This window comes from Bos indicus x Bos taurus, chromosome 9 (assembly GCF_003369695.1).
Source record: "Bos indicus x Bos taurus breed Angus x Brahman F1 hybrid chromosome 9, Bos_hybrid_MaternalHap_v2.0, whole genome shotgun sequence".
Taxonomy (NCBI): Eukaryota; Metazoa; Chordata; class Mammalia; order Artiodactyla; family Bovidae; genus Bos; species Bos indicus x Bos taurus.
Window position 1 is genome coordinate 88489856 of NC_040084.1, and position 22252 is coordinate 88512107.

Genomic DNA, 22252 nt, shown 5'->3' on the forward strand with positions numbered 1-22252 from the left:
GATAAAACAGATGTCCAGAACAGTACAGTTCGTTTTCAGAAGCTGAGGTTCTCAGAAACCAGAATTTGATTACTTAATAGTGAGTTTCCGAACAATGAAACATTATTAAATTGATTTGTTTTGGCAAAGCTGGCGGAGATTCTCCTGGCCTGCCACCTGCCCATCGGAGGGCTGGTGAGTGAATATACTGCAAAATTTCAAGCGGAGAGGAGCAGTGTGGGAAGAATTGAATTCGTGCTGCTGCTGTTCACATCGTCTTCTTTGGCTTGCACAGAGAGAGAAATCCTCTTTACTTTCATGAAGACTGAACTCATTTTAAAATCATACCTGTTTTTAGTTTTTCCTCACTTCTAAAGGTTTCTCTCTTAATATTTGTCATCAAAGGCCCTTGTTTGCTTGGTGCTCTGTTGTTGTGTAGTCAACTAAGTCACTTCTGACTCTTAGTGACCCCGTGGACTGTAGCCCACCAGGCTCCTCTGTCCTCAGCTCTCTCCCAGAGTTCACTCAAACTCGTGTCCATTGAGTCGGTGATGCCATCCAACCATCTCATCCTCTGTTGTCCCCTTCTCCTGGCCTTCAATCTTTCCCAGCATCAGGGTCTTTTCCAATGAGTCAGCTCTTCGCATCAAGTGGCCAAAGTATTGGAGCTTTAGCTTCAGCAACAGTCCTTCCAATGAATATTCAGGGTTGGTTTCCTTTAGGATGGATTGGTTTGATCTCCTTGCAGTGCAAGGTGCTGTTAAGAGTCTTCTCACTCAGGTCTCAGTTAATGGGTCTAGTACCAGAGCTGATTGTCATTAGTAGGATTGACAGGAAGGGGCCTGTTTTAAAATTGCTTACAGAGCCAGAAAAATTAGGAGGAAATCTAATGAACCCTTTTTTTTTACCTGAGAAATGTATAATTAACATATAATGTATAATTATATTATACATAACATATAATTAACATATAAAGAGCCAGTCCGTGCAGATGACATCCTTTCTTGTCCTGGATGTCACACTATATGGCTTTGTGGCCCAGAGCTGCCCATGCAGGAAGCCTGGGGATAAAGGCACCACCCAAAGGACAATAGAGAGAAGCCCGCAGGTGGCACATTCCATTGTGCACCCTCTGGTCTTCCAGGCAGGGGGACAGGAAGGACAGTGTCTTACTGAGCAAGCCAGCATGGAGCTTTCCTGGCAACCACAGTTGAAAACTGATTAAGGGTTCCATACTTGAAATCAGAGCCAAAAAAAGGAAAATAAATTCTTTAGTGTGTGTGGGAGGGGGGGGGGGGCGGGCGGGGCAGAGGGGAGACATCTCAAGTGCAGAGTGGTCTTTGAACTTAAAAAGCTGTAGTACTTGAGTTCTTTAGCTTATGGATGAAAGCTGCCCAATTTCTTCATTTCCTTTGTTGACATTCGGTCGGTCAGACCCTTCTGCTTCATATTTATTTTCCTTTTCTCCTAAAGCACTCTCCCTAATCCCTCATTTTCCAAAAGGCAGGGCCCATTGACTTTACATTATGCAGTTGATCCTTGAACAACAAGGGTTGAACAGGGCGGGTCTACTTCTACATAGATTCTTTTTTTCAGTTAAATATGACAGTACTACACAATCCAAGATCTGCGTTGGTTGAATCCGAGGATAGGGAGGAACGGTGGATACTGAGGGCCAACTACAAATGATCCATGGATTTTCAACCTTCCTGGACATCAGTGCCTCTAACGCCCACATGATTCAAGAGTCAAATGTAGAGTGTGTTGGCAACCACTCTCCTTGAGTCTCCTCTCTCCAGCCACATTCCTTTGTTTAGAAATTACCCTAGTTACCTCTTCTAAGTTTTCATCTTCCTGAGAATCAGATTTCAGAATTGTACATGTGGAATTATCTAAGTCCTGTATTTAACTATATACATACATGTAATATAATCACATGGCTTATATAAGAATAGAAAATTACCTGGGAGTTTGCACAAGAAATTGTTTACATGGGTCACCTCTGGGAAGCAGTATTAAGGGAGCAAGCCTTGGCTTTTTACTTTTATTATTTTTTACTTCTTGATTGAAAGTGCTTTCTTTTTGAAAGTATTTTGTTGAAAGTTAGGTTTTTTAAACTAATGGAAAAGTTAGTTTGGAACAGGCTTCTTACCCCTAAGAATTATAGTTTCCTTTACAAAAGAAGAGAGGAATAACTGTACTTGCTCAGTCTTTTATTCCAGGCCATTGAAGTAAGTTGGAATCATCTGAGCTCTGTAATACTGGCCCAATACCTGGGCACAATAGAGTCATCTTTACAGCCATTGAACTTGACTGCTGTCTTTGAAAGTCAGAGGTTAAGAATTTATTATGTTCATTCTTTTTATATAAAAAGCAAAGAATGAAAAGGTTTTTTTTGGGTTTTTTGTTGTTTTTTTTTTATTGTAACCAAGAAATAGAAAGTGACTTGACCCAAATGATCCACTTTTAATGGTCTCTTCCTCTGGAAGCAGGGACCAGGTCCTGGTCACCTTGGTGTTCCCATGGTGAGTGATCAGCAAAGGACTGTGGGTTGAATGAAGCCTCACTGTCCTTTTGCATAGGAACAGGCATTCGTTGGCCACCAGGAGAGGTAAATGCGCTCTGAAAATGCACCAAGCACCCAGAACATCCCTGGCAGTCACGGGCTGTGCAGGAGGTTCTTACCTAACCCAGAAAGAAATCCCAGAGCATCCATCACCACCAAGTCAAGCACGTGGAATTCCTCTTCATTACCATGACTTGTAATACCTCTCTTCTTTCCTTTAACTCAGTATTTATACTGGACATTTTTCCTCGTGTATCATCTTAGAGTAGCTTGTCTAATTATCCACATGACCATGAGATATATACAGTTCTGTCCCTCACATCCAAAGGCACTGGGGGGGAGTAATCCTAGTCCTCAAGAAGTTTTCTTTCTGCTTGTTACGTAACTCTCTAATCATCCTCCATTTTACTCATCTGTTTTAAAATATATTTTTTATAGGCCTAATATTGTCAGGCACTGTATTTACAATTCAGAAGATACTTTTGCTCAATAGTTTAAATTTTTGACTTATTGTTTCATCAAAAAGAATCTTTTTATTTAGATTATATCATCATGTAATTAATCATTGCAGTCATTTTGGTTGTTTTTAAATTTTTGAAATGAGATATGTGTGTTCAGTCATCAGTTTGGTGGAGGAAAGATATAGAAGGGATTCCATTTCAGGTCATGAACTGAAGGAACAAAATAGGTGTGAGTTAAAATGCTTATTTCTTTTTTTGAATTAAAACAAACTTGAATGGCTTATCCAGTAGGAAAAAGTAGTAGATTTAAGGAGAAGACAGAAAAGAAATTATTTCACAAGCACAACAAAATTAACTATGATAACATTTTGGCTAAGTGGTTGGTAAATATGATTCTGTCATTTTATGAAACAGATTTTTGGGTAATTTTTCTACTCATTCTAAGAGTGTTCTACGTTTACTTCTGAATGACAAGTTTTTAAGTATATGAATATTTTCTCTTTACTGGTTTTAATGAACATTCATAAAAGCTATTCCTACAGCTCATCATTTCTTTCAAAAAAGCCTAACTTGAAATCAAAGATTTGGAAGATTCACTGTGGTTAAAATTAGGGCCGTGAAGGGCAAAAAAGCATGTTTTTCAGCCTTTGTAAAAGAATCCATTAATGCAGCATGACAAGTAAGTACAATTTTGTGGCCCCTGGTTATTTTAAGCAGGAGGCCTTCTTAGAGGGCACACAAATAAAGTCAACATAGATCACCACTGACCCCAGGCATGGGGCCAGAGGTCAGCTCCCAAGGGCTGTCCACATTCTTTCCTGTCATTCTGTGCTGACTCTTGTCTGGGGGCTCCAATCCTTTGGTAACAGACTTTGCTCAGCAGGACTTTTTTTTTTTAGTAGTCTTTTTTTTTTTTTGTCTGTGCTGGGTCTTGGATGCTGTGTTCAGTCTTTCTCTACTTGTGGGGAGCAGGGGCTACTTTACGTTGCAGTGATCGGGCTTCTCATTACGGTGGCTCTAGGGGTTGCAATGCACAGGCTTAGCTGTTCCACAGCAGGTGGGATCTTCCTGGATCGGGGATTGAACCCATGTCCCCTGCATTGGCAGGCAGATTCTTAGCCACTGTACCATCAGGGAAGTCCTCAGCAGGAATTTTATTTTAAAAATATCTGGACTGGAGGTGGTTTTGTCCCCACGGCTGGGAGTTACCCCAGCTCTGCATGCTCCACACGCTTGTCTGTTGTTCATCCCGAATAAACTGGATTCTTGATTCTTGAAAGTGACTATTGCATCATTGGAAAGAAACATGGGAGTCTTCTGAGAACTCATTTTTCCTCCCATTTGAGTAAAATAAGTTGAAAATAGAGGAAAGACATTTTATACTTCCTGGCATGTAATATCTTGGCTATTTTGAAAAGCTCCCAGTTTTGTGACAGCATCAGAATGACCTAAAGACACACACGCTGATTCAGTGCAGCCGGCGGTTCAGCTCCAGGAAGCGTACAAATCACACTGTCTTTGTCAGCCTTGGTCTGGCACCAGCTAAACGTGAATGGCGGAGAGTTGAATTTTCACATCTGTAAAAATAGCGTGTGAACAAGCAGGCAGGGCAATTGTGTTGTCCACAATAGAAGATTCCGTTGTCGCTTTGGCCCCAGATGCACTGCCTTCGGGGCTCTTCCTGGGCTTTCTCACCTCGTGTGGATTCAGATCTGATCTGCCTCATTCTGAATTCTGCCCTGGAGTGAATAGCGCTGCAGCCTTAGAAGCAGCAGCCAGCAAGTCTGGGTCGGGATCCTCACCCGGATCCCCTCAACCTAGAGAGTGAATTAAATTAGAGGTGGAGCAGATTCACTGTGGCTGACTGTGACTGCTCATTTCTTCTTCTTTTTTTTAATGTTTTCAACTTTCTAATTTATAAAATTGGAGTATAACCAATTAACAGTGTTCCAGTAGTTTCAAGGGAACAGCAAAGGGACTCGGCCATACGTATACATGTATCCACGTGTGCGTGCATGTTCAGTCACTCAGTCATGTCCGACTCTTTGCAACCCCATGGACTGCTGTAGCCCACCAGGCTCTTCTGTCCATGGGATTCTCCAGGCAAGAATACTGGAGCAGGTTGCCATTTCTTTCTCCAAGGGATCTTCCCGAGCCAGGGATTAAACCCGCATCTCCTAAGACTCCTGCATCGGCAAGTGGATTCTTTACCACTGAGCCACCTGGGAAACCCATATATGTATCCATTTTCCCCCAAACTCACCTCCCATCCAGGCTGCCACATAACATTGAGCGGAGTTCCGTGTGCTATACAGCAGGTCCTTGTTGGTTATCCATTTTAAATATAGCAATGTGTACATGTCCATCCCAAACTGTAAAACGCTGATTCCTTTTTCCAAATCCATATCCCCCACACAGATCATAAGGACAGCTTTAAATATTCATGTCAGAATGCGATTAGGTAGGAAAACTGCTGTAGAGTAACTGGTATGACTTTGTAGCCCAGGCAACTGAAAAAAACATGGACTGTTCTCACCAGCGTCCTTTGTTTTATGTCTCAGTGCTAAAACATTAAGCGTGGGTTTCTTTCTGGGTTCTCCTAGGAGAAGCCACTGTAGTAACCAGAGAAAAATGTTACCCCTTTGCTAGGAACAGAAACCTCAGGAGGATAAGTAGCCATCCGGATACCAGAAGCTTTAACGTGCGGGAAGTCCCCACCTACAAGCAGGTTGTGTGCCAGAAATTGTTTGTAGTTCACTGCTTGAAACCCAGAGCACATCTTCCTGGACACAGGCTATCAGTGGTGGCTCAGAAGCCTCTTTAGCCCATAATAAACTGAAGAGTAGTCCTGTGCAGTCCTGAGCTGGCCACTATATCGCGGTGTTTTACATCTGGCCGTGTAGACCCCTGTCATTCAGACTCACACAGTCCCAGAGGTTATGAGACCACAGGTGCGCAGGTTTCCTCCCTGACCTGCAGCTCATGCCAGGAAGAACTAACAGCCTTTTATCAAGGCTGAAAGGGCTTTCCTCACTGCTGCTCCTCAGCCCCTTCCCCTCGAGCTCCCTGTCCCAGGGCTAGAGGGAACGGTGGGAGAGACATCCTAGGCCACACTGACTAAGCCAGGGCTACTCCGATGGTCACATGCACACGAATCTCCTGGAGATGAGCCGAAATGGCAGGTTCTGATTCAGCTGGCCGAGGGTGGGCCCTGAGAGACTGAATTTCCCACAAGGTCCTGGGTGATAGCGATGCTACTGGTCTACAGTCCCCCCAAGTTTGAGTAACAAGAACCTGTCAGCATCGTAGGAGGGAAGAGTGGGTGGCGGATAGGGAATCCTGCCACTGCAGAAAGGACCTTAAGAGTGAGAGACCTGAGATCTGAGACAGAGGCTTTATCTGGGTTCCTTTTGTGTTGAGAACTTTTGGCCAGGTGGGGAAGAAGTGGGTAATGCTAAAGTCGATAGGGAGCACTCTCCAGGAGCCTCACTCTCTGGCTCCTGGATGCGTGTTTAGTGTGTGAGAATCACCAGAGGGAACTGGGCGGCTTCCCCTGCTCACCAAGGGTCTCTGGTGCAGGTGGACAGAGAGTGCACGTTGCAAAACCGATCTGGACACAGTGCAGCAAAGCGGTGAGGAGCACGGGCCTGGCTTTAATTCTGTCTCCACCACTGATGTGTCCTTGAGCACATCCTTTGTGCCTAAGTATCCTGAATTCAGGCTTCCCAGGTGGTACTAGTGGTAAAAAATCTGCCTGCCACTGCAGGAGACATAAGAGACGTGGGTTCGATCCCTGGATCAGGAAGATCCCCAGGAGGAGGAAACAGCAACCTACTCCAGTATTCTTGCCTGGAGAATCCCATGGACACAGCAGCTTAGCAGGTTACGGTCCATGGGGTCACAAAGAGTCAGACAGAACTAAACAACTTAGCATGCACACATCTCTGTCTTCATCAGTAAAGTGAGGTTAAAATTAGTGCCTACTTCTAACGGTAATGGGGAACTTAAGTTATCCACATAAGACTATGAAGTGCCCATACGGTGGTGGTAGTGGTGTTTAAATGAGTAATTTGAGATTACAGGCATGGAATTCAATTTCTCATTTTACTGTTTATTACTTGTGTGGTGGTGGGTTAGTCGCTAAGTCATGTCCACCTCTTGCGACCCCATGGACTAGCCCGCCAGGCTCCTCTGTCCATGGAATTTTCCAGGCAGGAATACTGGAGTGGGTTGCCATTTCCTTCTCCAGGGGATCTTCCTGAACCAGGGATCAAACCTGGGTCTCCTGCATGGCCGGCAGATTCTTTATCAACTGAGCTGCCAGGGAAGCCTCTATTACCTTTGCAGCCTTGGGCAAATGACTTCACACCTCTGACCTTCCATCATGTTCCTTGTAACATGGAAATTATAAAAGTACCTACTTCATAGGGTTTGGGGAATGATGGAAAAAAGTAAAGGGAATTTACTTTTACATTGGAAATTCCCCTTTGGTCCAGTGGTTAGGACTCCACACATGTACTGCAGCAGGCACAGATTCTCTCCCTGGTTGGACAGCTAAGTGCAGCCAAAAAGAAAAAAAAAAAAGTAATAAGAAAAAAGTAATGTTTGTACAAAGCCTGGCACATAGTAAGTTCTCAATAAACAACAGTTCTAGCTGGTAAAGTAGACCAGCTGGAGAACAGGAGTTTTCAAACCATGCTCCAAGAGCACTTTTACCAAAATGTGTCTTAGGGGTAGTCAGCAGCCCGTCACTGGACCCATCCACACCCACTGTCCCCTTCAGCCAGAGGGGCTCATCTTTGTTGGGCTTCGTCATCAAGATTTGACTTAGAAAAAAAGGTTCACAGGTCACTATTTGGGAGTTATGGTGTCTTGCGGGACCATGGGGGGATTTCCTTTCCTTGAACAAAGATTGAAATAGCAGATGGTGGATATAAAATGATACGTGTATATATAACCCAAAGTTACATGGGGCTGAACTGAATTATAGAGTTAATTTATGTCGTTGGATGGACATTGTCCGGAGTGATCACACTGCAACATGGCTAATGATGTAATCTCTTGTTCTCTCCCCTAGATGAGCACCATGCCAGGACTGCCAACTCGGCCCTGCTTCTACGACATAGATCTTGATACAGAAACAGAGCAGGTTAAAGGCTTGTTCTGAGTGAGCGAGATTTTCACAGGACCCGATTCAGGTAGGCTCTTGGGCTTTTTCCTTTTTCTTTCTTTCTGTTTTTTGGTTTTTTTTTTTTGCCCCTAGTTCAGATCTCTTTTTGTTTTATTTTTCTTATATTTCCTATGCAAATGGTCTGATATGTAATTTCCTCACTTGGTTACTGTGAACCCATTCCTAGCTACAGTCATGACCAGGGTCACTCCTGGGTATGGATATGTTTTTAGATGGGCAGCTCCTTGGTTTGCCTGGATTCGATTCCAATGAACGTCAATCATGCCATCTCTGAGTATAGATTTAAGACGTCTCTTGCCCTGACAAAGGAGTCCTGTAAACTCATTACTCTTTTTCTAGAATTAGAACTAATATCTTCTGTCATCAACTCCACCAACTGTACCTTATACCACACATCTCTTAGTCCAGAGTTAGAAACATGTGATCAAGGACTCCGGTGTGTTTCTTTCCTGGGGTTGCCATAACAGTGTCACAACTGGGCGACTCAAACAACAGATGTTTATGCTCCCACAATTCTGGAGATGAGAAGTCCAAAGTCAAGGTGTCATCCAAAGGCCGTGCATTCAGATTCTGGCAGAACCCTTGCTGGCCTCTTCCTAGCTTCTGGTGGTGGCCATCCATCCTTGTCATCCCTCTGTGTCCTCCTTGTCTTTTCCCTAAAAGACACCAGGCACATTGAATGGCAACCCACCCTAACTTGATTTTATCTGCTAAGACCCTATTTCCAGTTAAAGTCACTGTCATAGGTACTAGGTCAGGACCTCAGTGTACTTTTGCAGGATACAGTGTAACTCATGGCACTGTCACACAGCAGGTGGTTGGGCTCTTATAACACTGGAAGGATTCAGAGATGGGACAGATCTTCTAACTCCAAGGGTCCTGTGAGTCACAGGAAAGGACAGGGCAGCAGAAATGAGAGCCCTTGATGACTCACCAGCCACACACTGTGGAGGGTTGGGCTTGCCTTGGAGCTGGCTGAGGCAGCCCAGGGCAGGAGGGAGTGCGGGGCTTTGGTTTCATTCACGTCTGCCCCTCTGTCCTACGATCATACCTGCTGACTTCTGCCCTGGCTTCCCACCGTGAAGAACACCCTCCTAATTCTCCTCCCTGGAAAACTCTCCATCAGAAGTTGAGAGACCTGGAGCTGCTCTTCCCCACCCATGTATCAAACACATCCTCAGCGTATTCTCAAGATGCTTTCCTTCCCCGCAAACACCCCATTCCTTCTCCCACTCCCTCCAGTTCCTGGTCCTTAGCCCAGTACCCTTCCCTCTTGCCAGCATATTCTGAGCCTTCCGGATGAGCTTGTTTGACCTGAAGACGCTTCTTTCCAGCTGTCCCTGAGTTATGCCCTAAGCCAGTCACACAGGACTCAACTTCTGTTTGTTTCACCTGTTGTATAGTCTCTTAGTCGAGTCCGACTCTTTTGGGATCCCATGGACTGTAGCCCGCCAGGCTCCTCTGTCCATGGGATTCTCTGAGCAAGAATACTGGAGTGGGAAGCCATTCCCTTCTCCACGGGATCTTCCTGACCCAAGGACTGAACCTGTGTCTCCTGCTTAGCAGTGGATTCTTTACCACTGGGCCACATGAGAAGCCTCGTTGTTTCACTGCCAGTAGTCAACACGGGGAATTTGTTTGTTTTTGTTTTTTGTTAAGTCTCTGCTACTGTTACACTGAAGACTTAGGCTAGGATGAGCAAGGTAAAAGACAAATTAATACGAAGTTTGGGATTTGGGTTGTGTGTGTGGCGTTCAGGGTTGTCCATGTGTGTTTTTTGCTGAGGAGTGAGAGCTGTATTTAGTTTTAACCATAACCGCCCTTCATATCCTTGTCATTACTGATGAAGAAAACTGCAGAAAATGACTAAGGGAGGCTGATTTAACAGAGAAGCCCATAAACTTGAGCTTTGATAACGACAGTTCTTTTGGTCTTTTGATACAATGGTGCATGTGTATGTGTGTGAAGGCCTGGGGTTTCCCAGCCAGGCCTTGGGGAACATCACAGTATCATTTCTCTCAAACTTTGTGTTGACCCTGTCCAGACTAATCTCTCCTGTCATGTCAACCCATCAAACCATATTTCTGCCACTTAATTGTTTTTCCCCAGAACAAGAATGTGCAGTCCTTTTCTCTCTCTGGGACAGTTCTTTTTCAGTCTCTTGGTCCATTTTTATTTGTTCTCCACATAGGTCATGTAAACCTAATTATTCCTTAATTATTGCAGTTAAGACTCAGGTAGTGCCAGACAGCACGTGCTCAGCTTCCCTTGCACCTGCACTGAAGCCCTGGTGTCCTCGTTCCCTTGACAGGTGTCCCTGTGGACTTTAAGTAAGGACTGAGCAGAGGTTTGGGGTCAGGACACTGGCCTGTGGGGATTCCCTCCAATGGGCCAGGCATTGTGTTAAGTACCCCTTGCAGGCAGGTGTTGTCCCGAGAACTTAGATCCTTCCTGTGGTCACTGAGGGGGGAAGCTGAGGGATGACCCTGATTCACCAGACGGCAGGGGAATCGTATTGCCTTTCCACTCTCAGCCCTACCTCTTGCTCCACAGCTGTTATCAGGAATTGCTTCACCATCCCAGGTCACGAGTCACGCTGGCCCCAACACCATGCGATGGGTAGTAGTGTTAGGTCAGAGTTACGGAAACTCTGGCTCAGAAACATCAGCCACTTGCTCGGGTCGCACAGCTGCTGCTGCTGCTGCTGCTGCTGCTAAGTCACTTCAGTCGTGTCCGACTCTGTGCGACCCCATAGACTGCAGCCCCCCAGGCTCTGCTGTCCCTGGGATTCTCCAGGCAAGAACACTAGAGCGGGTTGCCATTTCCTTCTCCGATTCATGAAAGTGAAAAGTAAAAGTGAAGTCGCTCAGTCGTGTCTGACTTTTAGTGACCCCATGGACTGCAGCCTACCAGGCTCCTCCGTCCATGGGGTTTTCTAGGCAAGAGACCAGAGTGGGGTACCATTGCCTTCTCCGATCGCTCTTCTTACTCTTTGCAAAATGTGTTGCAGACGTGACATGTCCCATATGGAATAAGCTTCTCCTTTCTTCCCTTCCACTTCCTCTCCTTCCCTGTTCATCTCACCTTCCAGGAAAAGGTGAGACTTCCTACAATCGAGAGGTGTCAAGAAACCACCACAATTTGAGTTCTTGATTCTTCTTTCCAAACTTTCCCTGTCATGCTTTTGCCATTGTCAGAATAAGGGCATGATTCATTCTTTTGGATGTTACCAAATGGAACTAATTAAAATAAGTTGTTTATCCCAGTGAAACTGATCCTGTGACGTTACTGGTCAGTCTTTTGTTAGAAGATGACTGACTTTGAGGGTTTCACTCCCCACCTCCTTTGGATTTCTTGTTTTGAATCTTTATCATATTTCTGAGTCTTGGCAGGATTCAAATGAATTCAAGAAAGCAGATTTCCTAAAGGATTCAGACACTCCCTTACCTCATTCTGATGTGCAAAGTTATGATTAGTATGGAATCAAATTGACTCTGGGCCTGCCATTATTGTTTTTCTTGAATTGCACATGCAGAAAGGAGTATAATATTAATACCAGTTCATTTTCTTCCCCAAACTCTCTTTGGAGCAGAAAGTTTCAGTGATGTTTAATAATCATAAATTAATCTTGATTGGCTGCTGCCTGCAAGCTTTCTGTGGACAGAGTCTCTTATCCCCAGACTGTAAGCCATAGAGTTTCGGGGTTTCTTAGGGTTGCTCCTGAACTCTATGATTTTAATCCTGAAACTGTCTTTTCAAGAAGCAACTCAAAAATTGTTCCTCATCATTGTGTTTCAAGAAAAAGGTCTTCAGTTCCTCACGTGAAGCCATCCTTGGAGTAGAGTGAGCCCCTGTTTTTCACTCCTAGGCAGGAGCCAAAATAGGCTGGAAGCCCAAGCTACTTAAATAAAAGATTGTGATAATTAAATCTAAGGTGACATCTGTAACATCTCTGAAAGATGGTGATAATTAACTCTCCCCTGTCTAACTGAAAGGGAATGTTTTGAAGCTTGACAGCTGTGAGATTCTTAATTAATTCGCTTTTAAAGGAAACTTTTCCAGGGGAACAGGGGGTCTAATAATCTTTTTTTTTTTTTTAATAAGGCATGGAAAATAGTATTTCTGAAAACTCTGGAAACATGATTTTTCTAATAACTTTAAATCTATATGTGGCTAATATATAAGAAATTCCTGGTCAATGAAAAAAGAAAAGTTTCAGTTATGACATTAGTTATAATTGACTACTTGATTTATAAAGGTTAGAACTTGTAAAGTAGAGGAAAAGTTTTAACTAAATGCTATGAACCTGAAATCCTCTCCATTTCACTGAAGCCATTTTTTAATCAGACATTCAGACTGGTTAATAAGCACCCAGTGACTGTTAGACACCCTAACTAATAAGAGATGCAGAGTTGCTGCTCCTGCTGCTAAGTCGCTTCAATCATGTCTGACTCTGTTGCGACCCCAGAGACGGCAGCCCACCAGGTTCCCCCGTCCCTGGGATTCTCCAGGCAAGAACACTGGAATGGGTTGCCATTTCCTTCTCCAATGCATGAAAGTGAAAAATCAAAGTGAAGTCTCTCAGTCCTGTCCGACTCCTAGCGACCCCATGGACTGTAGCCCACCAGGCTCCTCCATCCATGGGATTTTCCAGGCAAGAGTACTGGAGTGGGGTGCCACTGATGCAGAGTTAATTCTCCCAATTCAAAAGCAAATCTCAAACAAATCATGATGCAAAAGATTCTAAATTAGTCACCTTTCAGCTTTTAAAAATTGTCAAAATACGTCAGCATCAACTTTACAAATACTATTGAGGCTGAATTTTCATTTTTATTTTAAAGTCGCATTGGTAGCATATTTAACTTTAACCTCTGTTATTCAACAATGGGAACCAATAAAAGATGGTTTTCAGCAAAGAAAAGCCAAGAGCCAAGTGTTATTACCAGTAATTGATATAAGGGTGTGTGTTGTGTGTGCTTAGCACTTGATCATGTCTGACTCTTTGCAACCCCATGGACTGTAGCCCTCCAGGCTCCTCTGTCCATGGGGATTCTCTAGGCAAGAATGCTGGAGTGAATTGCCATTCCCTCCTCCAGGGGATCTTCCCAAACTCAGGGATCGAACCCAGGTCTCCCACATTGCAGGCGGATTCTTTACCGTCTGAAATTTTCTTAGCTAAATAAAGAAGAGAGAACAACTCCTTTCCTCTATGAAATTGTGTGTGCGCGTCCGCATGCGTCTTTTATCCCCAAGACTGCTGTAGCAGATACTTGGTGGTTTAAAATACCAGAAACATATCCTTTTGTGGTTCTAGAGGCTAGAAGTCTGAAATCAGTATTAGTAGGCTGAAATCTGGAGCTTCCTGGTTGACACAAGTCATAACCCGCCTGCCAATGCAAGAGATGTAAGAGACGATGATTCCATCCCTGGGTCAGGAAGTTCCCCTGGAGAAAGAAATGGCAACCCACGCCAGCATTCTTGTCTAGGAAATTCCACGGACGGAGGAGCCTGGCGGGCTATAGTCCATAGGGTTGCACAGAATCAGACACGACTGAAGCGACTTAGCACACACTCACAGGCCGAAATCAAGGTGCCAACAAGGCCACGCTCCATCCAGCAGAGGCGCTGGGAAAGAATCCCTTTCTTGCCTCCTGCATATTCCTGCGCCTGCCAGCAGTCTGTGTCTCGTGGCCATGTCACTCCAAGTTCTATTTTCCAAAGGATGTCTTGTTAAATAAACTTCTAAAATTGTTTTTTCCCCACTGAATAAACACCAGACAACTGATTCATTCGCACCTTCACTCTTGCATTTCTGGGTTTTTTTAATGCATAATCAGACTTTCTATACCCACCCTTTGAGTTTTCTGAAAATATGGAACCACAGAGTCTAAGCCCCTTTAAATACTAAGTCATTGTGTAGAGGTCACGTGGTTAATCCAAGGGTCTTCCTCCAAGCCCACCCTCATCCCCGCCACCCCCACAGCACAGTATCCCTCTTCCCTCCCCAGGAGTCACTGTGCCTCCCGTCTGGGGTCGCCAGAGCCATCGATGTGAGGCTGGCATGGCCCTGAGTGGAGAGGCAAGGTTTGCACCAGGGAAACTTCCCTTCCTAACATCAAAAATATTTTTATTTTGATAATGTTTATTATGCTTGCATTCCTCCTGTTTTCTGTTTACTTCCCTGACTTGAATCAGGCGTTAGAGGAGTATTTGGAGTTCCTCGTCCCCTGCCTTCATCACGGTCTTCTGTTCTGAAGCTAGTCAAGCATCCTTTCTGGCTCCAGACCCTGCACTCAGCCGTGGGAGGCCGGCTCGCTGTATTCCAGCCGAGTTTGAACTCTTGGCCCAGTAGATAAATTCCTCCATGTATAAATTCAGATCAAAGGCCAAGTGCTTATATTTACATTTCTCCTGGTGAACACTTTTTTTTTTTTAAACTTAGGTGTTTTGTTTGTTCTTTTTAAAATGTGGTTTGATCACTTCTTTTCCTGAAAGACTGCAGGATTTACAGTGGCAGAGAGTCTTAGCATCCTTTGTGAGAAAACAGCAAAGCTTTAACAGTAGTAAGAAATTCCAGATCCACTCACTTCCATTCTTGTCCTAGAGGAATTTTTCAGACTGTGCTTTCTGAGCCTATGATAAAAGCGAAACTGAAATCCAAGGCAACAGGCTTCCTAATCTAAAATCCTGGGATGTTCCCGTTCAACAAGATCCTAGAAACTTGTAGATCCCAAATTTAGAAGTCAGAGGATTTCAGCCATGGCCCCCAAGCAAAATCTCTTTGGAAATTCAGAACTGCAACCTGCCATGTTCATGCTGGCTCGATCCTAAGTGATGCAGAATCGGATTCTCCACTGCTCCTAAGTAAAAAGACTCCAAGTGATCCCAGCCTTGTCTTATGAATAGAATCACTTATCTGCTCTCAAATTTTCTTGGATTCTTCAGCTTTAGAGCTATAACATATGAACAGTTTGACACCAGAGGAAAAGGCCATTCTTAAACCACTGAAATTTTTTTTTTTTTTCTGTCTTTCAGGCTCCACAAATGCAAACTATTCCTTGCCTTTTTGCTGCAGTTGGAGAAGAAAGTGAATTTGAAATATGCTGTTACGCAATGCTGGGGAAATGGTGAAATAGGCCAAAGATTTATTCTTCGTTCAAGACAGATTCTGTTTGCAACAGAGTCTAGCATTCAGGAAAAGGACCTCCCCCAAGTCTTGAAAGAAGCTAATTTATTTTCTATTTCTGTAGAGTTTACATGATTTCCCACTGCTTACACTTTAGAACGTTTATTTTATGGGGGCTGAGGGATTAAAAGAGTGTGAATGAACAGGTAACATTTTCCATGATGGAGTTTTCTATTTGGTCTTTGAACTGAAAATAAACATGTATGTAGAAAACCAACCAGCATGTTTTCAGCGCCGGATAAAACTCCCTGCTCTCTAGAGGTAGCTATTCATGGTGGGGTTGTTACCTGACACCGATTTCCTGGAAAATTGTCAATGCAACCAGAGCTTTATAAACATACCAAGGGGAAAATAACAGACAGAGAAATATCAGGTCAGTTATGAAATCTTCTGACCGCTGGCAGGTCAGATAGCCTTTGGAACAAAGTGCATTTTATATCCAGAATGACTTTGAGTGTCGGTGAAGTTTGCATCACTTACCTAAAAACTAATGGGTTTATGCTAGTTTCTTCCACCGTTGAGTGAATCTCAATGGCTGTTAAGCTCCCGAAGGCCTATAGGGCAAGCAAAGTGATTCTTTAAGGTTGGGTTGGCAAATGTTTTTCCATTTGTCCCATCCTTAAATTGGGCTAAAGAATGTTCTATGGCCTGTTTCTCCCCTCCCGGGAGTTCCTGACCCTTTCCTGTTTCCATTTTTTTTCCTACAATAATATAAAATTATATAAAAGTTAAGACAAAACCAAGGATTCAGGAATAAACAAGCAGTGATTGTCCTCTAAGCAGTATAAGTAAAACAGTAACCATAAATATCTTAAATGTCCCCCGGCACATCCTGCAGAAGTCTTTGTGCCATCAGACCCTGTACGTCCTTGCACTGTACCCTCAGTGACCCTGCTTGTTAGCTGCTCTGCCCATGGTATATCTTGATGTGCAGTTTGATTTGTTCCAAAACACTGTTGAATAACTAAAAAGCCTCCCCATGCAAAGACTGCCCCGAGAATAATTTTGCTTCATGTTTCTAAAGTGTCACAGTCCCATTGTCATTCTCCCCACCCACCTCTCTGTCCCCGTTGTTTATCTGAGTGCTTCTCCAGATAGCCAATGAACTGCTATCTCCAGTATATAAACCTATTTCAAGATGATGAGGGTTCACAGTCAGCTCGTTCTCTGTATGAACGTGCCCAGTGAACAGCCTTTCTTTCAAAGTGAAGCCTTTCTTTCTTTTTCTTTTTTTGAGGTTTATTTATTTATTTTTGGTTATGCTGAGTCTTCGATGCTGCTCACGGGCTTTCTGTGGTGGTGGCAAGCGGGGGCTGCTCTTCGAGGCTGCTCTCCATGGTGGTGCTCGGGCTTCTCGTTGTCGTGGCTTCTCCTGTTGCAGAGCTGAGGCTCTAGGGCGCGCAGGCCTCAGTAGCTGTGGTGCACGGGCTTAGCTGCTCCACATCAGGTGGGATCTTCCCCGACCAGGGATCGAACTCACGTCCCCTGCAATTGGCAGGTGGCTTCTCAACCACTTGGCCTACCAGGGAAGCCCCTTTTGAAGTGATTTTTAAACAGTTCCCTTCTGTTGCTTCTTTCCTCTGCCATTTAAAGTTGCTTTTTCTGTTTTTGAAAATGTTTTTGAAAAAAAATAATCTTGCAAACCTATATTCCAAGGACTTTAGTCCCGAGACTTCTTTCCTTACCTGCTTTCACTAGGCAAGTCACCAATTCATTAAAAAATAAAAAGGAGGGGGACAAAAGCATCCTGAGCACAGATATGGGAGAGCTTCACTCCCACTAAAGGATGGGTACTCCAGGTGTTGCTGGGAACACTGCAGTTCTCCCCTCATATGGGCTTGTTTTAACTCCTCAAGATGTCATAACTCATGTCCCGATGGATTGTTTTCTTTCGTGCACTAACCCTACTAGGATACACTCCTGCTGAGTGATAAGCAGTCTCCACTGAGAAGAAAGGTCTTTGGCAGGTTAATTAATGGGCTTCTCATCTCATGGTGACTCAAGGCATTCACGGGCGGGAGAAGATGTTATTTTAGAAAAGAGCTAGTTGCCTACCAGCTTTTCTGAGGCCCAGGCATGATAGAAAATTAAAAAATCACATGACTTTTGGCATGGTGGCATTTAGAAACCTTTGCAAGAAGGGTAGACCCTGATTTCTCTCTGCCTCTGTAACTGAAATCTAAGAAACTGTTAACAGGCCAGAAATGTGAGAGCCCTGGTGACCCACCGTGGTGCACAGACATGTGGCCTTGCTCCCTCTCTGCTCAGCATCCTGAAGTAACACCTGCAAAGGTTAAGACCCGACCAGAAGGATCCTCTGAAAGCTGACAGAGGAACACACTATAGAGATTAACAAAAAGCAGGGGAGAGGTAACTGGGAACTCAGAAATGTAGCAGCAAGGTAATTAGCCAGCCCGTTCATTTAGTCATTGCAGGCTTTTCTTTGCCATCTGAGCCACCTGGGAAGCCCCTAGGAAAGGCCACATCCGCATATTTGCATGTTACTTTTGTGGCTCAGATGGTAAAGAATCTGCCTGCAACGCAGGAGGCCCAGGTTCAATCCCTGGGTCAGGAAGATCCCCTGGAGATGGGAATGGCAACCCACTCCAGTATTCTTGCCTAGAGAATGCCATGGACAGAGGAGCCTGGCAGGCTACCGTCACAAAGAGTTGGACATGACTGAGTGACTTAACACTTTAACTTTTGTATAAACGTATATGTACAAGGGAGTAAAAAGTAAGCACAAACCTATAATCCACATTTACCGACAAAGTCAAGCATTGTTGTGGGATAATTTATCAGTAATCAGATCTTCATGATTGCTTGAAATCTAGCATAGCCATGGATAGAGAGTCAAAAAAGCTCAGTGGGCGTGTGAAGGCACTTCAGTCGTCTCCAACTCTTTGCAACCCTATGGACTGCAGCCCACCAGGCTTCTCCGTCCATGAGATTCTCCAGGCAAGAATACTGGAGTGGTTGCTACGCCATCCTCAGGGCATCAAACCCACGTCTCTTACATTCCTGCATTAGCAAGCAGGCTCTTTACCACTAGTACCACCTGGGAAGCCCAAAAAAGCCCTGATAGCTACACTTGAAACAAAGGAGAGTGCTGAGGTTCAGGAGTCTGTGAACTTGGATGGGGAAAACATGCATGTTTGTTTGTATTCACTAACCTCTAACTGTACTGTAGCATTTCCTTTGATTGTGAATGTCGGCAGCAAACCACAGCGGTGTTCACAGTCCTTGTGACTGTCTCAGTAGAAATCACTAATGTTCTACTATTACAGTTTCTGCAGATACTCACAGTAGCATTTAGACCCATCACAGCAGCACATCATGAACATGACTGTGATTACTCATGCCACTATCCTGTTATTTCATGTGTGAAGAGTTACATATATTGCTGTAATCAAATTTGATTACCTTTTCAATATTTTAATAATTGCATTTCTGTTGTTGGTCTGCATTCTAATCATGTGGCGTTTAAACATATTCTGAGACAAGATACACAGACGTCATCTGACTGTTTAAGGGATTCATGGCACCAAAAAGCTGATGACTCCCGGAGACCAGATGAAATTCTGGGGCCTGCTCTGCTGCTCTAGGATGTGACTACGTCTGCATCTGTGCTCCGGGCCGTTCCTAAGGGTCCTTGCTCCAAGGCTCCTGATCTGCTTCTGAGATTCTTGTTCAGGGAGTAGCCCAGCAGCACCTGTCACTGGATCCCTCCCCAGTCTAACTCGGATGAGACCCACAGAGCTCTGGAAACTGTAGAGTGCTGTGTCAGTGTACAGCCTGCTTAGCAGCCCCACCCCCTGGGCCAGCTCCTGAGCGTCTACGCTTGCCCTTCTTTGGGATCAAACTCCCCTACGTGGCTTTAGATGCTGCCCCTGACCACCAAGGCTCCCCCTGACCTGGTCCTCCCACAGTGCACACGGCCTCAGCTTGTAGCCTAGTTCTGGGGACTAATGACTAAGTGAAAGTGAAAGTGAAATCGCTCAGTCGTGTCCGACTCTTTGCAACCCCATGGACTGTAGCCTACCAGGCTCCTCTGTCCATGGGGTTTTCCAGGCAATAGTACTGGCGTGGATTGCCATTTCAAGGTAGCCATTAATGCCACTTCCATGAAAGTACAGGTTTTTCTGTATGGTTTTCCTAAAACAGTGGTAATGATAAGTGGTGTTACTCAACTCATTGGTAAGTGACCAAACTTCATTCATGTAGCACCATTGTGCCCAGCATGATGCTTAACACCTGGAAGGTGCTAAGCAAGGACCCGTTGAGAGGATGAGCACACATTTCTTAGTCCGTCTCCTGGCCTGTGGCGGCCCCACCTGTGTGTTTTGCGTCCCCTGACAGCCCTCTCAATTCCCGATACCCCTTTAGAGCCAAGGAGTTAGTTTTGTTTTTTCGTGGCATCTCTCTCCTCCCTTCCTCAGTTGTGGCTTCTCTAGGTTTCTAAGCTCCCCCACATTTAATCCTTAAACCATCTCAGGAACCACAGATCTCTTGGGAAGATTCAGTGGACAATGAAGAAATATCTGAAGCTGATCAAATTCAGGATCTTTCGTCCCAGACTCATGTCTAATAATCCAGGATAGATTGATTGCCTACCCAGGCGAGGCCTCACACTAGACTCCTGGATTAACAAGGATGATCCAAGTGGGAGGGATGCCATCGAAATGGTGCCAGAAGCTATTAGAAGGATCCCAGAGGGAGGGGCCAACTATGGGGGATGGCTTTCCACCATCTGTCAAGGGGAGTTTATACTCATGCTTTTGAGTTTGTTTTTATAAAATCTCACTCAGTGGTAAGACTGCCTTTCTCTTTAGCACCCCAGGTCTGTATTTAAGCCTCCTGAAATGCTTTAAAAAAATACAAATGTAGAGATACATTGTCAATCACATTTCGTCCCAAGGTTAGGAGGAGATTCAACCCTTGCCTTCTCTGTTTTGGCAAGGCAGAACTCAGAGGAGAGCAATGTAATTGCCCAGACTGAGTTTGAGGTTAGAGTGTTTATGTAACAAATCCGCTAAACTTAAATATTTCTCGTGGTGTGGTCAGGGCCGCAAACCTTTGCCCGGGCTCACCACGGTGAATGTCATCTGTTTACTCAAGCCTGTGTGGGCATCTCTGTTTATGTGAAAGGACCCTGCTAGTTTAAAGCCAGTTAATATGTTCAATCATACATCATGTTGCTTACGTATTTCACAATAAGGATTGCAAAGACAATTTTTCAAAGCAATCAGACCGGTTAACATTTGTGTGTGTGCTGATGAGCTGACATATTGAATAAATGTTCGCTTGGCAAAGTCTTACAATTAAGGAATTTTTCTTCCCCAGATAATTACATGAGCCCTGACAGTGTTCCTCCAAGCCAGCCTCCTGATTACCTTCCCCCTTGATAGAGACAACATGTACCAGACAAACAGCTGAGACAGACACCCCGAAGGGACTGGAAAGGCTCTCCTGGGGGCAGAACTAGCCAACTGCATGAGAAGTGATGCTTTCCAACTTCATCACGGAACCAGGAGCCAAAAGATGTTTCAGGGGCCAGGGGAAAAGATGCTGAAGGACGCCCTCACTCCTTCCAAGGCATTTTATACTGTGGCTTCATTACTGAGTTTGAGATGTGAATTCTCAGAATATCAGACATCCCCAAACTCAAATGTGAATACAGAAAGGCATTCCAAAGCCAAATGTGAATTATCTTTCAATTATTCATGCCACCTAGATTGCCATTAGAACAGATAATTGAACTAACTGTAAATATGTATAAACAGAAGTGACAGAAACAGAAACATCGACAACAAACTGCAGATGAACAGAAAAATCTACTCAAGTGCTAAATAATTAGGGAGGAGGGAAGCCAAGGGAGGTGGGAGGCCATAGTTGTGGAGTGATGAGTGATTTGGGACTCGACTGGAGAGAGCCAGCGAGATGGGAGCTGGCTTGAAGAAGAAGGTTGGGACTTGGCAGAGAAGAAGGGGGGAGTGGTGAGGGCTGAGGAGTTAACCTTGTGCAGGGAAAGACAAGTCTGTGCTGGGTTCTGGTTTCTGACAAACCTGAGCTCAGCAAGGCAAAAGTGACAGATGGAGCCCCAGCCAACAGGGAAAAAAGAAAGTATTCTGTGAGATGTTTGAGGTCCTCCTGGAACCTCTGGACTCAGCACATGGAAATAACATTCCATCTGCAGCATTCCACCCCAGGACTGGCCCCCTTCTCTGCAGAGAGAGCTGGGGGTAAAAATGCTCTTAAAAGCAGTACTCTGCTGTAGCGAGTTGCAGTTGATTTGGCAGCCAGAATGTGTTACCTGGCAAATGGTTTGAGGCTCCCTATTTTTAAAAATTCAGAGGGTTCAGAAATACCCTGGTGATCCAGTGGGTAGGACTGTGCACTTTCATTGCTGAAGGTGTGGTTTCAATCCCTGGTCAGGGAATTATCATCCCGCAATCTGTGCAGCATCAAAACTAAATAGGGACTTCTGTGATGGTCCAGTGGTTAAGAGTCCGCCTTTCCGATGCAGGGAAGGCAGGTTCGATCTCTGGTCAAGGAACTAAGATCGAGTATCCAGCCAGGCAATTAAGGCCTCACCTCAGCCACTGAGCCCAGGCGCCTCAACTAGGGAGAAGCCCAGGCACGGCAAAGAAAAGTCCTACATGCCACAACTAAGATCTAATGCAGACAAATAAACAAAATATTTTTTAAACTAAATAATAATTTTTTTTAACTTATAGAAGGTGGCTTGTAGAATTGGTCAATCAAAATACTTAAAAATTCAAGGGATTCAAAGCAGCTAGAGAGAACACACAGGTTTTAAGGATAAAGAAATGTGATGCTGCCCCCTAAAAGGCCCCCATTCACTGCCA

The 22252-nt window shown here is 44.5% G+C and overlaps 1 protein-coding gene across 2 annotated transcripts in view; it reads left to right on the top strand.

Annotated features, from left to right (window-relative positions):
* The window catches only part of MTHFD1L (methylenetetrahydrofolate dehydrogenase (NADP+ dependent) 1 like), a 182015-nt gene extending 166415 nt beyond the window's left edge, over positions 1-15600 (top strand). For both annotated transcript variants that reach the window (XM_027551844.1, XM_027551845.1), the window contains exons 27-28: positions 8084-8204; positions 15233-15600. In XM_027551844.1, coding sequence (XP_027407645.1) covers positions 8084-8173 — 90 coding nt within the window. In that variant the 3' untranslated portion in view covers positions 8174-8204; positions 15233-15600. The remainder of the gene's footprint in view (positions 1-8083; positions 8205-15232) is intronic.
* The last annotated feature ends 6652 nt before the right edge of the window (positions 15601-22252 follow it).